Genomic DNA, 11,861 nt, shown 5'->3' on the forward strand with positions numbered 1-11,861 from the left:
GCAACCTCAAAGCAGTGCATATTTTATTAAGATAAATGCTAAACCCTAAAATTGCGTTTGCAGATTGCAGCGTCCCCTTTAAGCGTTGGGTGGAGGCTGTAAAACTCAAAGGGAAGCCAAAGAGTCAGTGGAGGTAAACAGAAAGCGTCTTTTAGGGACGATTTACTCTCAGAGGTGCGACGAGACACACGGTACAACAGGTAGGCCCGGTGCCGCCGGCTGGGTTAGCGGCGATCCGTAGGTCGCGTCGGGTTTGGACCCTCAAAGTTCTGGGTTTTCAGCGAGAGTGAGAGGATGAACGTGGTGAGGGGACATTAAAGGCGTGGGTGGAGAGGGACGGTGTCATTCAAACTTTTACTTTTCCTTTAGGTTGCAACAGTTTCCGCTTTCTCTACAGTGTTTAGTGAATTTAATGTAAACGTAACTTTTGATAGATCTGTTATTTTTAATAAAAGGGGAATAAGTTGCCTTTTAAGACTTTTGGCAAAGTCCCACTATTTACTCAAAGTTGTAAACTATATATACTATAGTCTATAAAAGGCATATGTGCCACTTTTAAAAAGAATTCTATGATAATAATTTTAGTTTCACTTCTAGACTCGCATTCATCCATAATTTAAACTGTACACCAGTCTGTGCTGCACATTAAATTATTCATTGTCCCTGCTGGGACTGGAGAAGGCGGAGCTGCCTGTGTTTGCTGAGCTCGGCGCTCTGTGATGGTCCAGGTCGGCCGGCTGGAGGGCTAGATGCGGTCGTCATGGTGAAGGATGTTTCGGAAGGTCAAGAAGCGCCACAGCAGCAGCAGCTCGCAGAGCAGTGAGATCAGCACCAAAAGCAAGGTGAAACACAGACGCGCACGCCAAGCGGTTCTCAGACAAGGCTCTTCCGTCATTTCACCAACGGCTTCCTGTGTTTGTGTGGGTGCAGTCAGTGGACTCCAGTTTGGGAGGACTGTCCAGATCGAGCACCGTCGCCAGCCTTGATACAGACTCCACCAAGAGCTCAGGTCAGTATTGACTGGCACCTCTACTTGGGCCACTCCTCTTTCTGCTCCCGTCTCATTGTTTCACATGTGGGTTCTTTTAGGTAACAGCGCATCTGATACGTGTGCTGAGTTCCGCGTGAAATATGTTGGAGCTATCGAGAACTTAAAGTTTGAAATGAGTAAAACCCTTCAGGAGCCTCTGGACCTCATCAACTATATAGATGCTGCTCAGGTACGAAGCTATAGATTTTTTAAGAAGTCTGCAGTAAACCCATCATTAATTTATGAATGCATCAATGTGCTTGGCTTCGCAGCAAGATGGAAAGCTGCCCTTTGTGCCGGGAGACGAGGAGATGAGCCTTGGAGTTTCTAAGTATGGTGTGAAAGTGGCCTCGCTGGACCAGTGTGTGAGTAACAAAGCAGCAGAAAAATGGACAAAATGTATTCACCTCAATGAGCATTTGCTGACGAGGCGATGTTCATGTGGTCAGAACGTGCTGCATCGCCACCCGCTCTACCTGATCGTGCGCATGCTGTGTTACGACGACGGCCTCGGCGCCGGCAAGAACCTCCTGGCCCTCAAAACCACCGATGCAGAACAAGCGGACTGCAGCATCTGGGTGTACCAGTGCGCCAGCGCGGTGAGTGCGGCGCCGCCGCGGCCTCCGCCTGCGGCCGCGCAGCCTCTGACCGGCGCTCTGCGTGTGTGTTGTCTGTCCAGGAGCAGGCGCAGTCCATCTGCAAGGTGCTGTCCTCTTCCTTCGACTGCGCTCTGATGTCGGACAAGTCCTGAGGCCACGGAACCAACACCAGGAACCACCGCAGCTGCATTGTCTCTGTCGAAAGATTGCAACCGTTTCCTCTTTTTGCCGTCGTGTCTTTAACATATGCCGTTTGCAGGACTTGAGCTTTGATGCATTATGTACTGGTTGCCCATTCAACACAGATGTGACTTTAATTTAATCATATCCCTGGAAGTTTACCTCACATGTGCCTTTGGGCCTTTCATAATAATAATAATTATAATGGCAAAAGGGATGATGTTGCATTAAGACAGTGATGTTAATGTTTAAAATGGTACGTCTCATCACTCGTCTGCTAATTCATGGGAGAGGTCACAGACGGTACACAGGCTTCATGACAAGCACACGCCTTAAACCACTCAGCCCCGTCTTATGTCTTAACGAGTGCTTTGCAGAAGTAGTTCCTTGGACTGACAGGTACGTTACAGAGGCGGCGGAGGCTTGTTTTAAATTTCTCTGTTTTTGCACATGTCCTGGAACTAGAATAGTTCTTTATGTGTCTGTTACGATGGTCTCGCGATGAGTTTTCATCCATTAGATGGAGCTCTAGCTGCATCACACGCTTCAGTGGGTGACTGGAACTGTGTATGAAGGACTGAAGACTGAAACATTACGAAATACACAATGTACGGCCAGAAAAGAAATAAAGGAAGACTTGTTTGTAGAAGTCAGAAAATTTAAGAAGCAGACCAAAGCCCTTTATGGTTTCATATTTTATTCTTCCAGTTTCATTTTCCCATGTACTTGCACAATAAAGTTAAGAGTTGATGCAGTGATCCACAGACGGCGAATGAAAACAAAGTGAGATTATTTCTTGCAGTTTGTGCACGAGTGTAATGTTGACCACCCACGCAGGTCCAGCCGAGGCCCACAGTGCATTAAACGTGATACACTTAAATATCGACAAAACAACGTATGTACATGGATAGATTATTCCAGTGAGTTAATCTTAAATGTGAAGTGAGTGGATCAGCCGCGATCCACATGCTTCTTCTTGTCATTAACAAATACATGGAAGGCTCTGGTTTCTGGTTAAATGCCTAAATATCAACATTATGAACAAACAAAGTTGCTCTGCAACCGAGACTAAAGTTAATTACGTTGTCCGATTTATATTTATTTCACAAGGCTATAGATAAATTCATCTTTCTACACGATTTAACCCTAGAAATATACAGATATGGAAGCGTTAGCTGGAGGAAGGAGCCTCCTCCATGTCTGGTTGGTAGAGCCAGACTCAAAGATGAGACTTAACACAACCTGCCGGCACTCGAGGAAGGCAAGAGGAAGCGAATTAAGTCACAGCTAACTCAGTTCGCGTCACATCCCCACACCTTTCCCCTCATCAATATTTATTCATTCTCTGCGGACAAGTAACACTCACACACACACACACACACACACGCTTGCTCCTACTCTAATAAGGCAAATGGCAGGCGAAGACAGCCCGAGGTGCCAGACTCGGCAAGGATAATTACCATCTGCTGCAGCTCCACTCAATGTCATCTTTTTATTAAAAAAATAATAATCATGGGGGGAACTGAAGTCATGGTTTCAAACATTTCCTGGAATAACGCAGGCAGACGTTCACCTGCAGCTCTATTACTCTCTATACACACACACACACACACAGCATCCCCCCTTCCAACGCCAGTCCATCCTTGACACAGGAGCAAGGAATCGCTGCCTCGGGTTCAGGTTGTGGCATATTCCAGGGTTCACTTAGCACCATTAGGAAAACCTCCCTGCAGGAGGGCTACTACAGAGTCAAAGCTACACCTAGCAGCTCATGCACAGGTGGAATGTAAGACTAAGTTCACATTTACAGTTGGTAAGAAGATGAACGACACTGTTGTAGCCTTTCGTACTTTAACAGGTACAATGTAGCTGATCAGAAAATGATAAAACTAATACTGCACATACAACCTTCATTATGTCACGTGTCTTGAGTTGATAAAGACAAGGAAAGTGCATTTATTAGGAGAGGTCATTCCCTACAATCAGATTTTTTTCTTTTAAGTCAGAGTCCATGTCAGATATATTATCCAGGCTTTCGGGCACAGGTTTCAGCCAAAGGTGCTGACGCAGCAATGACGTCTGTGGTGCCAGGATCTGTTCATTATTGACACATAACAAAGGAGACAATGGCGCTTGTTTTGCTGGCTGGCCGTCCCAAACGGTGAAGGAGGGCCGCTGCAAACCAGGAAGAGCGCTCAGTCGACGATGAAGTGCACAAACGTAACCGGGAAGGCTCCTCTTCTCAGTGAGTCTCCTTCGATGTGTCCCAGCTGTCAAGCAGAACGACAGAGGCGAGGTCAGAGGCCCGAAAACCACACAGACACACACAAAACAGGATGTTTGAGCCTCTAGAACTGATTTAAGGGAGCAAACACAAGTATTTGACTGGTGTAACTAAATAAATGGATCTAAAATTGACATACAACTCTACTGCACCACAGAAACACAGCTGTTGGATTCAATATTGAGTCCTGAAGCCCCAGAGTTAATATTTAGGGAATAATATTTGCCTTATTTGCAACAGTAAATAAAGTGCTTTTATTTTTCTGTGAAATTGGAATTTGCTACAATTTGCTTTTCTTCACAAAGTCAGTCTTTGTGAATAAAAGCCAAATAAAAAAGGGGAATTTAATTAACCAAAACTCAATCAGGCCATCTTTATACTGAACCTAGTGTAGTAAGCTACATCACAACAAACATTAAACTTTTCTACAACATATTACCTGTGTCGGAAGGAAGACAGAACTTATAATCCTCATTTAAGTCATTCTAAATGTCTTCTATACCTAAAAATAAAACGCTATGACGTGATTCTGCTCCAACAGTGCTTACAGTAAACAAGGCTACAGTGACAGGCAAAAAGAAGAAGAAAAACATGTTAATTAACTCCACAAGAGACAATAAGTCACAGTTTACGCGAAACTCTTCACAAACTCAAAGTGAAACTTTGGCAGCTTGAGTCATTTCTAGCTAAACTGAACTTCCAAGGGTGACAACTCCCACAGCTGATCTCCTGCCCGGAGCGGATGCCTCATCGCTCTGCATTGTGTCTGCAGCATCGGGATGAGGCCACAGTAACAACGCCGCTCGGCACGGGACGGGGAGGAAGCGCGACGGTGACCTCCGAGGACTCTGGGTCCACGCGGGGACACAGAATGACTAAATACGGTCATATCTGCAGAGGTGGCTCGGAGGAAAACAACTTGCAGCTGGTCAGCGTTCACACAAGGGGCTCCACAGAGGAAGAAACAGCAGGCGGAAAAAGAGGAGGAGCAGGAGAGAGGAGGTGTCAGCCAGAATGAGCTCATGGCTCTCAGCCACCATGGTTACGGAGCACACTGACATCCACTTGGAGAAAATGAGACCGGAGTGGGAAATGAGCTGAACTGGGAGCGTTTTGTGCTTTAATCTGAGCTGCTAGTCAAGTCTGAAGCAGCGGGAGAGATACTGACCCACCACTCCTGGTCCTCCTCTCCGTCCACCACGATCACCTCGCCCTCGGAGAAGGTCAGCTCGTCTGGGTTGTCGGCGATGCAGTTGTAGATGGCTTTGACCCGCTTTGGCCTCTGTTTCTGAGACGACGACAAGCACAAACCGGTTTCATTGTGTGAGAAAGAGACAGAAAATAAAGAATCCTCTGAGAAGTCAATTAAAGTTAAAAATACTTCTTTCTCAGTGTCACCACCTTATTCCGATTTCCTGTTTATGTTACACAGATGGTTATTTTTTTTATTGGGAAAAAAGTTTTAGCTGACATTAATTGTAAAAAGGACCAATGATTAACATCAAAACCACTGAGTGATGACATGTCATGTTTCCCCACTAACCGACTAAATAAAAGGTAGTTTTTCTCCATTTTTTAAACTGAAACACCATCAAAGAAAACTGAGAAAGCCAAAGGAAGCTCTCTGCCTGAGCACCAAGTGAAACTACATGAAGCATGAGCAAATACTGGAAACACTGAGACAATAGGTTCAAGAGTCATGAAAGAGATAACAACACGTTCAACTGCCGATAATAACTGTATTAATCAATATTAGAGAGGTAAATCAGCCTTTTACTGTCTTTACTGTTCATTTACTGTTGCAGATGATAGTCAGGAACAGAGCACTCACTGGGTAGGCCTTCCTCGGCATGGGGGCTGGAGGGAGAGACTGACCGACGGAGTTCTGGGGGCATCCTGGCACTTCCTTAGCTGGAACAGGAAGAGGAAATTATATCACAAGGACAACAAAACTTTCCACATATCCACACAAAACAACAGTATCTGACGAACAGTAAAGCAGCTTGTGTGAAGCCTTCTGATTGCTGCACGGACGCGCTGATTAAACGAGATTTCGCGTGGTCTTATCTGTTTATTCACCTGGTCTCTCGGTGGACGCCGTGCGATTCAGAGGTCCTCTGCCGAAGCTTTTATCGTTGCTGGAAAACAAGAGCACAATGCGAACTCTTAACTCTCGACAACAGAGTTCTGGTCATGATTAATTACAACCCCGTGGGGGGTAATAGACAAAAGAGGCGACTGTAGTGAGTTATTGCTAGTCTGAGTTTCGCCTGGAAGCTAACGAAGCAGCTAAAGAGCAGCCGTGCAGCCTCATTCCTTACGGGGCACAAACAGCACATTACAAGATGCACCCGTAGGCTAGCGCATAATGTTCTCCAGCATAGAGGCTGTAGAGTCACTACATTACCACATTAAATCTGCCTGGTGGACGATTCAGTAACAAGGAGGTCACATCTGAGAAACAACATGCTGGGAGTGTGATTGGTGTTTGTTACCCTGCAGGGGATTTGGGTGGCGCTGCCCGGGAACCTGGTGGTCCCTGGCCCGTCTTGGACTGAATGCTCATAGCTTCCAACTTCACCACAGACGGAGGAACCAGACCTAGGGAACGTGGCAACACAAATCACACTGAACACACATCTGGGTCAGCTGAGAGGGAGAAAGAGGTCCACAGCAAGCCAGACCCCTACCTGTGGTTGAGGTAAGTCTCATGGGGGGGGCGGGAGGGTGCATGTTGGGGGGGTCTGAGCACGACCTCTGTCTGCCAACCAGGTCTAGGGAGCCAGGCTTCCAGCTGCTGGACGGTGAGGACTGGCTGATCCCCCCCAGGCTGGATATCTGGACTGAGGGCGAGCGAGGAGATCATTAAAAGGGTGAAGAGGAGGAATGCGCCGCACTCGGCCAGAACAGCACAGGCTTTTAAAGTCCTCTCCAATCGAGTGTAATTGAGAGCGACAGTTCATGGGGAGAGGGAATGTGCAGAATGTGGAGGGTGGTGGGGGCGACACAGCTGGCCGGCAGCTCTCCACTCGGCTCCTAATGTTATTAAAGTCTGGCAGTGAACTTGACAAATGCCCGTCAGACGTACAGCGACCGCACTTAAACATGCCATCAGTAAAGACTTTTACATCGGGTAATGTCTCATTTCAATCACCTAAATCGGCTTTGTTATTCCAAAGCACTTTGTCAAATGAATAAAAATCCCCCTTCGTGGATATGAAACCATTGGAATTCACAAGGTCAACGTCCTCTGACGCAGAGGTCAACCAACTTTCTGAAACAGCAGCTCATCCGTCTGTCTGCACTGCCTGGGCTACTACTGATCTTACCCAGGTTCCTCGGGGGCAGAGGCGGAGCAGCCACGCCGGATGGCGCAGGCGCGCTGGTGCTGAGGATGGTGCCGTACGTCTCGTTGTTGACCAGGTTGGGCACGAAGGCCCGCTGTTTGGCGGCTTCCCGGCCTCCGGAGCCCAGGTTGGACTGGACGTGGGAGTTGCTGTTGGGGGTGTAACAGCTGACCGGCCGCTCGTCTCGGCGGTGAGGGCTGGGCTGGAGGAGCAGCACCGGGTCAGAGCGGGCCACAGGCAGAACCTGTGCTTCCATGTGTTTCACAAACTACATGTTGCTGCTTCTAACCTTCTCGTCCAGATCTTCGTCGCTCTCATCCAGGTCTTCATGCTGCAGACACCATTCGTACTCGACGTGGACGTGGGCATTGAATTTCCCTGCTAGCGCTTGGTTCAACTACACACACACACACACAAAAATGCAAATGAGTGTCCCAGGAAGTGATGTCATCACCAGTCACATGCTGGGGTTGTACCCTAAACTTACCAGCTCTTCACACTGTAGGTGTTTGAGCCTTCGAGCGATATCCAGCGGCGTCTCCCCGGCTTCATTAGCTGGAAGGAAACGCAGCATAACAACATATAATCACTGCTGTACACACACGTCACGTAAGCACAAACACACAATCTCATCTCAGTGACACGAGAGGAGATTGTGTGTAATTAGCCCGTTTCCCACACCAAACAACTCTCCTCCTCCTTAGTGCTGCTGATGTCAGAGCGGAAAAGAGACATGATGACAGAGCATCTGTACAGAAACCAAATAAGAGACTCGACCATCTGAGCGTGTGGACAGTGAACGAAGCTGCGTCTCCTTACCGATGTCTATGGACGCCTTCCCCCTCAGCAGCAGCTTCAGACACTCGCTGTTGTCGGTGAGGCAGCAGTAGTGTAGAGCTGTGCTGCCCTTGGCCGTCTGCTTGTCCAGGTTCAAGCTGGCGAAAAGGAGGGGAAAGCTTTAAAACCAACAACAACCTGGACTCTGCTCAGTCAAACGCAGCCTTGGTGCATTTCGTACTGTGGCTCCACTCACCTGTTCTGAGTGAGAAAGTCGACGATGTGGAGAGACGTTCTGTCCACCAGTCTGACAGCGAGATGCAGCGCCGTCTCCCCCTGCTCCTGAAAGACAGAACAACAGCACCAGCTGCATAAGCTCCGCTGGGAACGGCGGCGACCGGTAAATCAAAGCCGTCGGTGCTCCAGTTTTACTGACGTGTCCGTTGGCCAGAGGAATGGGCTCCATGAGGTCCACCCCCTCAGCGTAGACCTGGATGAGAGAGAAGATGTCCCGCGCCTTCACGGCGTCGCAGAGCGTGCGGAGCCGCGACGGCACGTCGGGACATTTCTTCCTGGCAAAGCGCTTCTCCGTGTACTTGGCGGTGATGAAGTCCTTCCTCGCCTGCCTGGAACAAGGAGCGAGGACACGCGGGCATTTACAGGCTTCTATTACCGGCAGACAGGAAAGGGGCTGGAGGCGGAGGATGGGGGGAAGTGATGGAGGCAGGGGTGACTTACATGTCGCTCGCTGGGTTGGGTTTCACCACATTTTCGGCGCCCAACGACGCCTCCATGATTTCATTAAAGCCTGCATTCCCCACATTCTTGGCCAGCTGTGGAGCACACGCGAATTAAAACGAGTCGGTTCCCATTTCTCTCCGCAGCGCATCCATTCATTTACATCAGTCCAAGTCTGTGGCGTCTTAACACCATGGGCTGGAAGCGTTTAATCCACACTGTCCCTAAAGCGGTAAATCTCTCCAACAAACAGCGATTAGAAAAGCCAAAGTATAAAAAAAAAAAACTTAGCTATTCACAGATTTCTAGAAGTCTTGGAGGAGGAGAATGATGCCAAACGATGTTGTTCCTTCTTCTCCACTATTTCATGCCTCGTCTTAATTTACTGTCTCTCTCTCTCTGCATGTGTTACTGTGAAAACATGGGCTGTGATGCGATTCAGTGACAAGACAGACGCAAAATGATTTTTTTACCAAGAGCTCCGAGGTACTGAGCACATCCAGAGTGAGCGACTGGATTCTGGAGTAGTGCACTCCCAGCTCCCTGTGGATCCCCGAGCACTCGATGCAGGTGAGAATGCCCAGGTTGGTGGACAGCCACGTCGGGTCTGAAAGAAGGAGACCAACAAAGGATGCGCTAAAGCAAAAGCAGCGTTTCTGTGCCTCCTTGCAGAAAGCTGAAGGGCTTTTTACTATTGCGCATCACACAGTCTACGTCCAGTCTAAAAACTCTTACAAGATACTTGTCTTGAGACTAGCTTTAATTAGTCCATTGGACTAATGTCTATGTCTGCCATAATAAAATTAATATCTGATTTGTATTTTTAATGCTGTTTGACTTTGGCAGATGCATTTAAATGAAGTTTCGATTTAGCTTCTTCAGTTCAGTGACAGATTTTCCATCCATCCTTGAATCTCACTTGGAGCGCCGCAGTCACAGCACACGTCGTTCCCCGTCATCCTCTTGACTTCTCCCAGGATCGCCTTGGTCAGCTCCTGCACGATGTTGTTCTCGCCCACGTGCTGGTCCCCTTTGAAGGCCTGATTCAGCGCCTCCTCCTTGCTGTTCTGGAGCACAGAGATCCAGCTGGAGGACGGGAGACAGGAGGGAGGAGACATGAGTCAGGCAGACGGAAATGAGAACAATGACAGAGAGGGAGACGGTGCAGAAGGAGGTCGGGAGGTGGGAATTGGAAGCAGCCGATGCAGAAAGGAGTGAGAGGAAACATGGAGCAGTGGAGGATCAAGACAAAAACCTCTGACGAGGTGTGAAGTAGGAAAAGTGGTGGAGGTGATAAACAGGAAACCCACAGAGACACTCACATCTGACAGTCCTGGTCGTCCTCGGCCTGGAAGTGATACGTTCTGTCATCTGGAACAAAAGAAGGAACAAAGAGGAGTGAGATGGAGAGTGATTTCCTCCAGAGGGCATTGAAGTGTCAGACAGGTCAGAGTGGGGGTGAACTGAGACAAGACAATAAGAAAAAGTCTCTTAGCTCCTGTTTCTGTCTGTTCATGTTAAGGAACCAGGGAGAGAGAACTATTTTTATAGACCCAAAGCAATTTTAATTGAATTGCGTCTCCGGGGACTGAAGCTTTGCCTCATCAATTCAACAGCAGCATCAGTTTGGATAAATGTGTGTAGTATTAGCTGCATCATCGTTCTCCTCATTTCCTGTTATTTCTCTGTTGTTGACATAAATAAACCTCTACATATATTTGTTAAAATCTACGTCTGCAGTGTGTGTTTTGCTGTTGCTGTCAAACATTTGAATGCTAATTCAGTCCCACTGCTTCCTGCAAGAATGGCGCTAATAAAAACGAGGCATTAGAGGACAACAGGCCCTGATTGGAAAAGGAAATAAATGAACAAAGCTGGTTATTGGAGGGTAAAGACTCAAACGCTGAAGCAAGACAGCTATGAAATGAGAGGAAAGAGGACGTACGTGATATGAGATCAAAACTCCGCTTCTCCTCAGGATTGTGCTTCACCTGGCAGGTGAGCAGGTTGAGTTTAGCTGGTGGTCGGTTAGCCTGTAGGGGGAGGAGAGAGAGAGAGAGAGAGAGAGAGAGAGAGAGCAACAAGGCGAGAGAGTCAGAGTGATGCATTGATCCATATCTGACCGCAGCAGGGGCCAAACGAAACATCTGTTGTGAGAGGAGCTTCATCTTTATATGGGAATGAACGGAGTTAAGACGACGTGTAATTTGTGACTTTGGCCTGGATGGAATGAAGCGTGTTGCAGTTTTTCAACCAGAGACCCGTTTCGGCTGTAGTGTTGGCTCACCGTGCCGTGTGAGATGGTCAGATATCCGTTCTTCGCCGTGCACTTCCTCTTCTGCCAAACTTTCCTCAATCTGCGAAACAAAAATTTGACTTCAACACACATCACAATGTTTTAATTAATTATTAATTAATTAATTTTTTTACACTCACCCATCGCTTTTCTTGTGAAGGTAACCGCTGCGCTCGGTGCCGTGCTCCTTGTTCCCCTGTGGCTGGTGGAGGCTGTAGGTGGTGCTCTGACGCGCCTGGGAGTCCTGAGGAGACACACAAAGGCAGAATGACGCATCCGAAATCCTACACAGATGGAAACCTGAGCTAATGAAGCTAATCAAGACAGGAGGAAGCCACCGAGATGATCCTGTGAGAATTACAGCACAGGAGCCCTGAGCCTGAACAAGTTTGTACATATAAAGTAAAGTAATAAATGTAAAATAAAACTATTCTATGTCACTTAGTCTAGAAATAAAGGTGAGAACTGTGTTGATGTGATGGCTGCATGACAACACAAATGACTTGCTGCTGATCGAACTTTTAAATGGACAGAACACCACAATGAAAACAGGAGCAAAGCTTCTGTCGAGGGTTCCACTTACTCTCCTAGACTTGTTTCACAAAAGACG

General features: G+C 47.7%; 2 protein-coding genes across 8 annotated transcripts in view; one reads left to right on the forward strand and one right to left on the reverse strand.

Annotated features, from left to right (window-relative positions):
• Window positions 1-2,573, forward strand: itgb1bp1 (integrin beta 1 binding protein 1). 5 transcript variants are annotated; one of them, XM_029137946.3, is made up of 7 exons: window positions 1-133; window positions 729-842; window positions 931-1,009; window positions 1,090-1,220; window positions 1,303-1,395; window positions 1,480-1,629; window positions 1,710-2,573. In XM_029137946.3, the coding sequence occupies exons 2-7, from the start codon at window positions 771-773 to the stop codon at window positions 1,779-1,781; spliced, it is 597 nt and encodes a 198-aa protein (XP_028993779.1). In that variant the 5' UTR covers window positions 1-133; window positions 729-770; the 3' UTR covers window positions 1,782-2,573. The 5 variants fall into 5 exon arrangements, with proteins under 5 accessions (XP_028993779.1, XP_028993777.1, XP_055362042.1 ...); XM_029137944.3 differs by having other exon boundaries at window positions 54-200; XM_055506067.1 differs by having other exon boundaries at window positions 84-200; window positions 679-842.
• Window positions 2,490-11,861, reverse strand: part of asap2a (ArfGAP with SH3 domain, ankyrin repeat and PH domain 2a) — a 27,904-nt gene continuing 18,532 nt past the window's right edge. For all 3 annotated transcript variants that reach the window (XM_029137936.2, XM_041069321.1, XM_055506066.1), the window contains 19 exons: window positions 11,392-11,495; window positions 11,243-11,312; window positions 10,901-10,988; window positions 10,278-10,326; window positions 9,875-10,041; window positions 9,429-9,562; window positions 8,956-9,050; window positions 8,654-8,843; window positions 8,474-8,559; window positions 8,260-8,375; window positions 7,928-7,995; window positions 7,730-7,837; window positions 7,423-7,642; window positions 6,784-6,936; window positions 6,589-6,694; window positions 6,173-6,231; window positions 5,925-6,004; window positions 5,262-5,381; window positions 2,490-4,079 (listed from right to left, as the gene is read on the reverse strand). In XM_029137936.2, the coding sequence (XP_028993769.1) occupies window positions 4,005-4,079; window positions 5,262-5,381; window positions 5,925-6,004; window positions 6,173-6,231; window positions 6,589-6,694; window positions 6,784-6,936; window positions 7,423-7,642; window positions 7,730-7,837; window positions 7,928-7,995; window positions 8,260-8,375; window positions 8,474-8,559; window positions 8,654-8,843; window positions 8,956-9,050; window positions 9,429-9,562; window positions 9,875-10,041; window positions 10,278-10,326; window positions 10,901-10,988; window positions 11,243-11,312; window positions 11,392-11,495 (2,088 nt within the window). In that variant the 3' untranslated portion in view covers window positions 2,490-4,004. The remainder of the gene's footprint in view (window positions 4,080-5,261; window positions 5,382-5,924; window positions 6,005-6,172; window positions 6,232-6,588; window positions 6,695-6,783; window positions 6,937-7,422; window positions 7,643-7,729; window positions 7,838-7,927; window positions 7,996-8,259; window positions 8,376-8,473; window positions 8,560-8,653; window positions 8,844-8,955; window positions 9,051-9,428; window positions 9,563-9,874; window positions 10,042-10,277; window positions 10,327-10,900; window positions 10,989-11,242; window positions 11,313-11,391; window positions 11,496-11,861) is intronic.

This window comes from Betta splendens, chromosome 22 (genome assembly GCF_900634795.4).
Source record: "Betta splendens chromosome 22, fBetSpl5.4, whole genome shotgun sequence".
Taxonomy (NCBI): domain Eukaryota; kingdom Metazoa; phylum Chordata; class Actinopteri; order Anabantiformes; family Osphronemidae; genus Betta; species Betta splendens.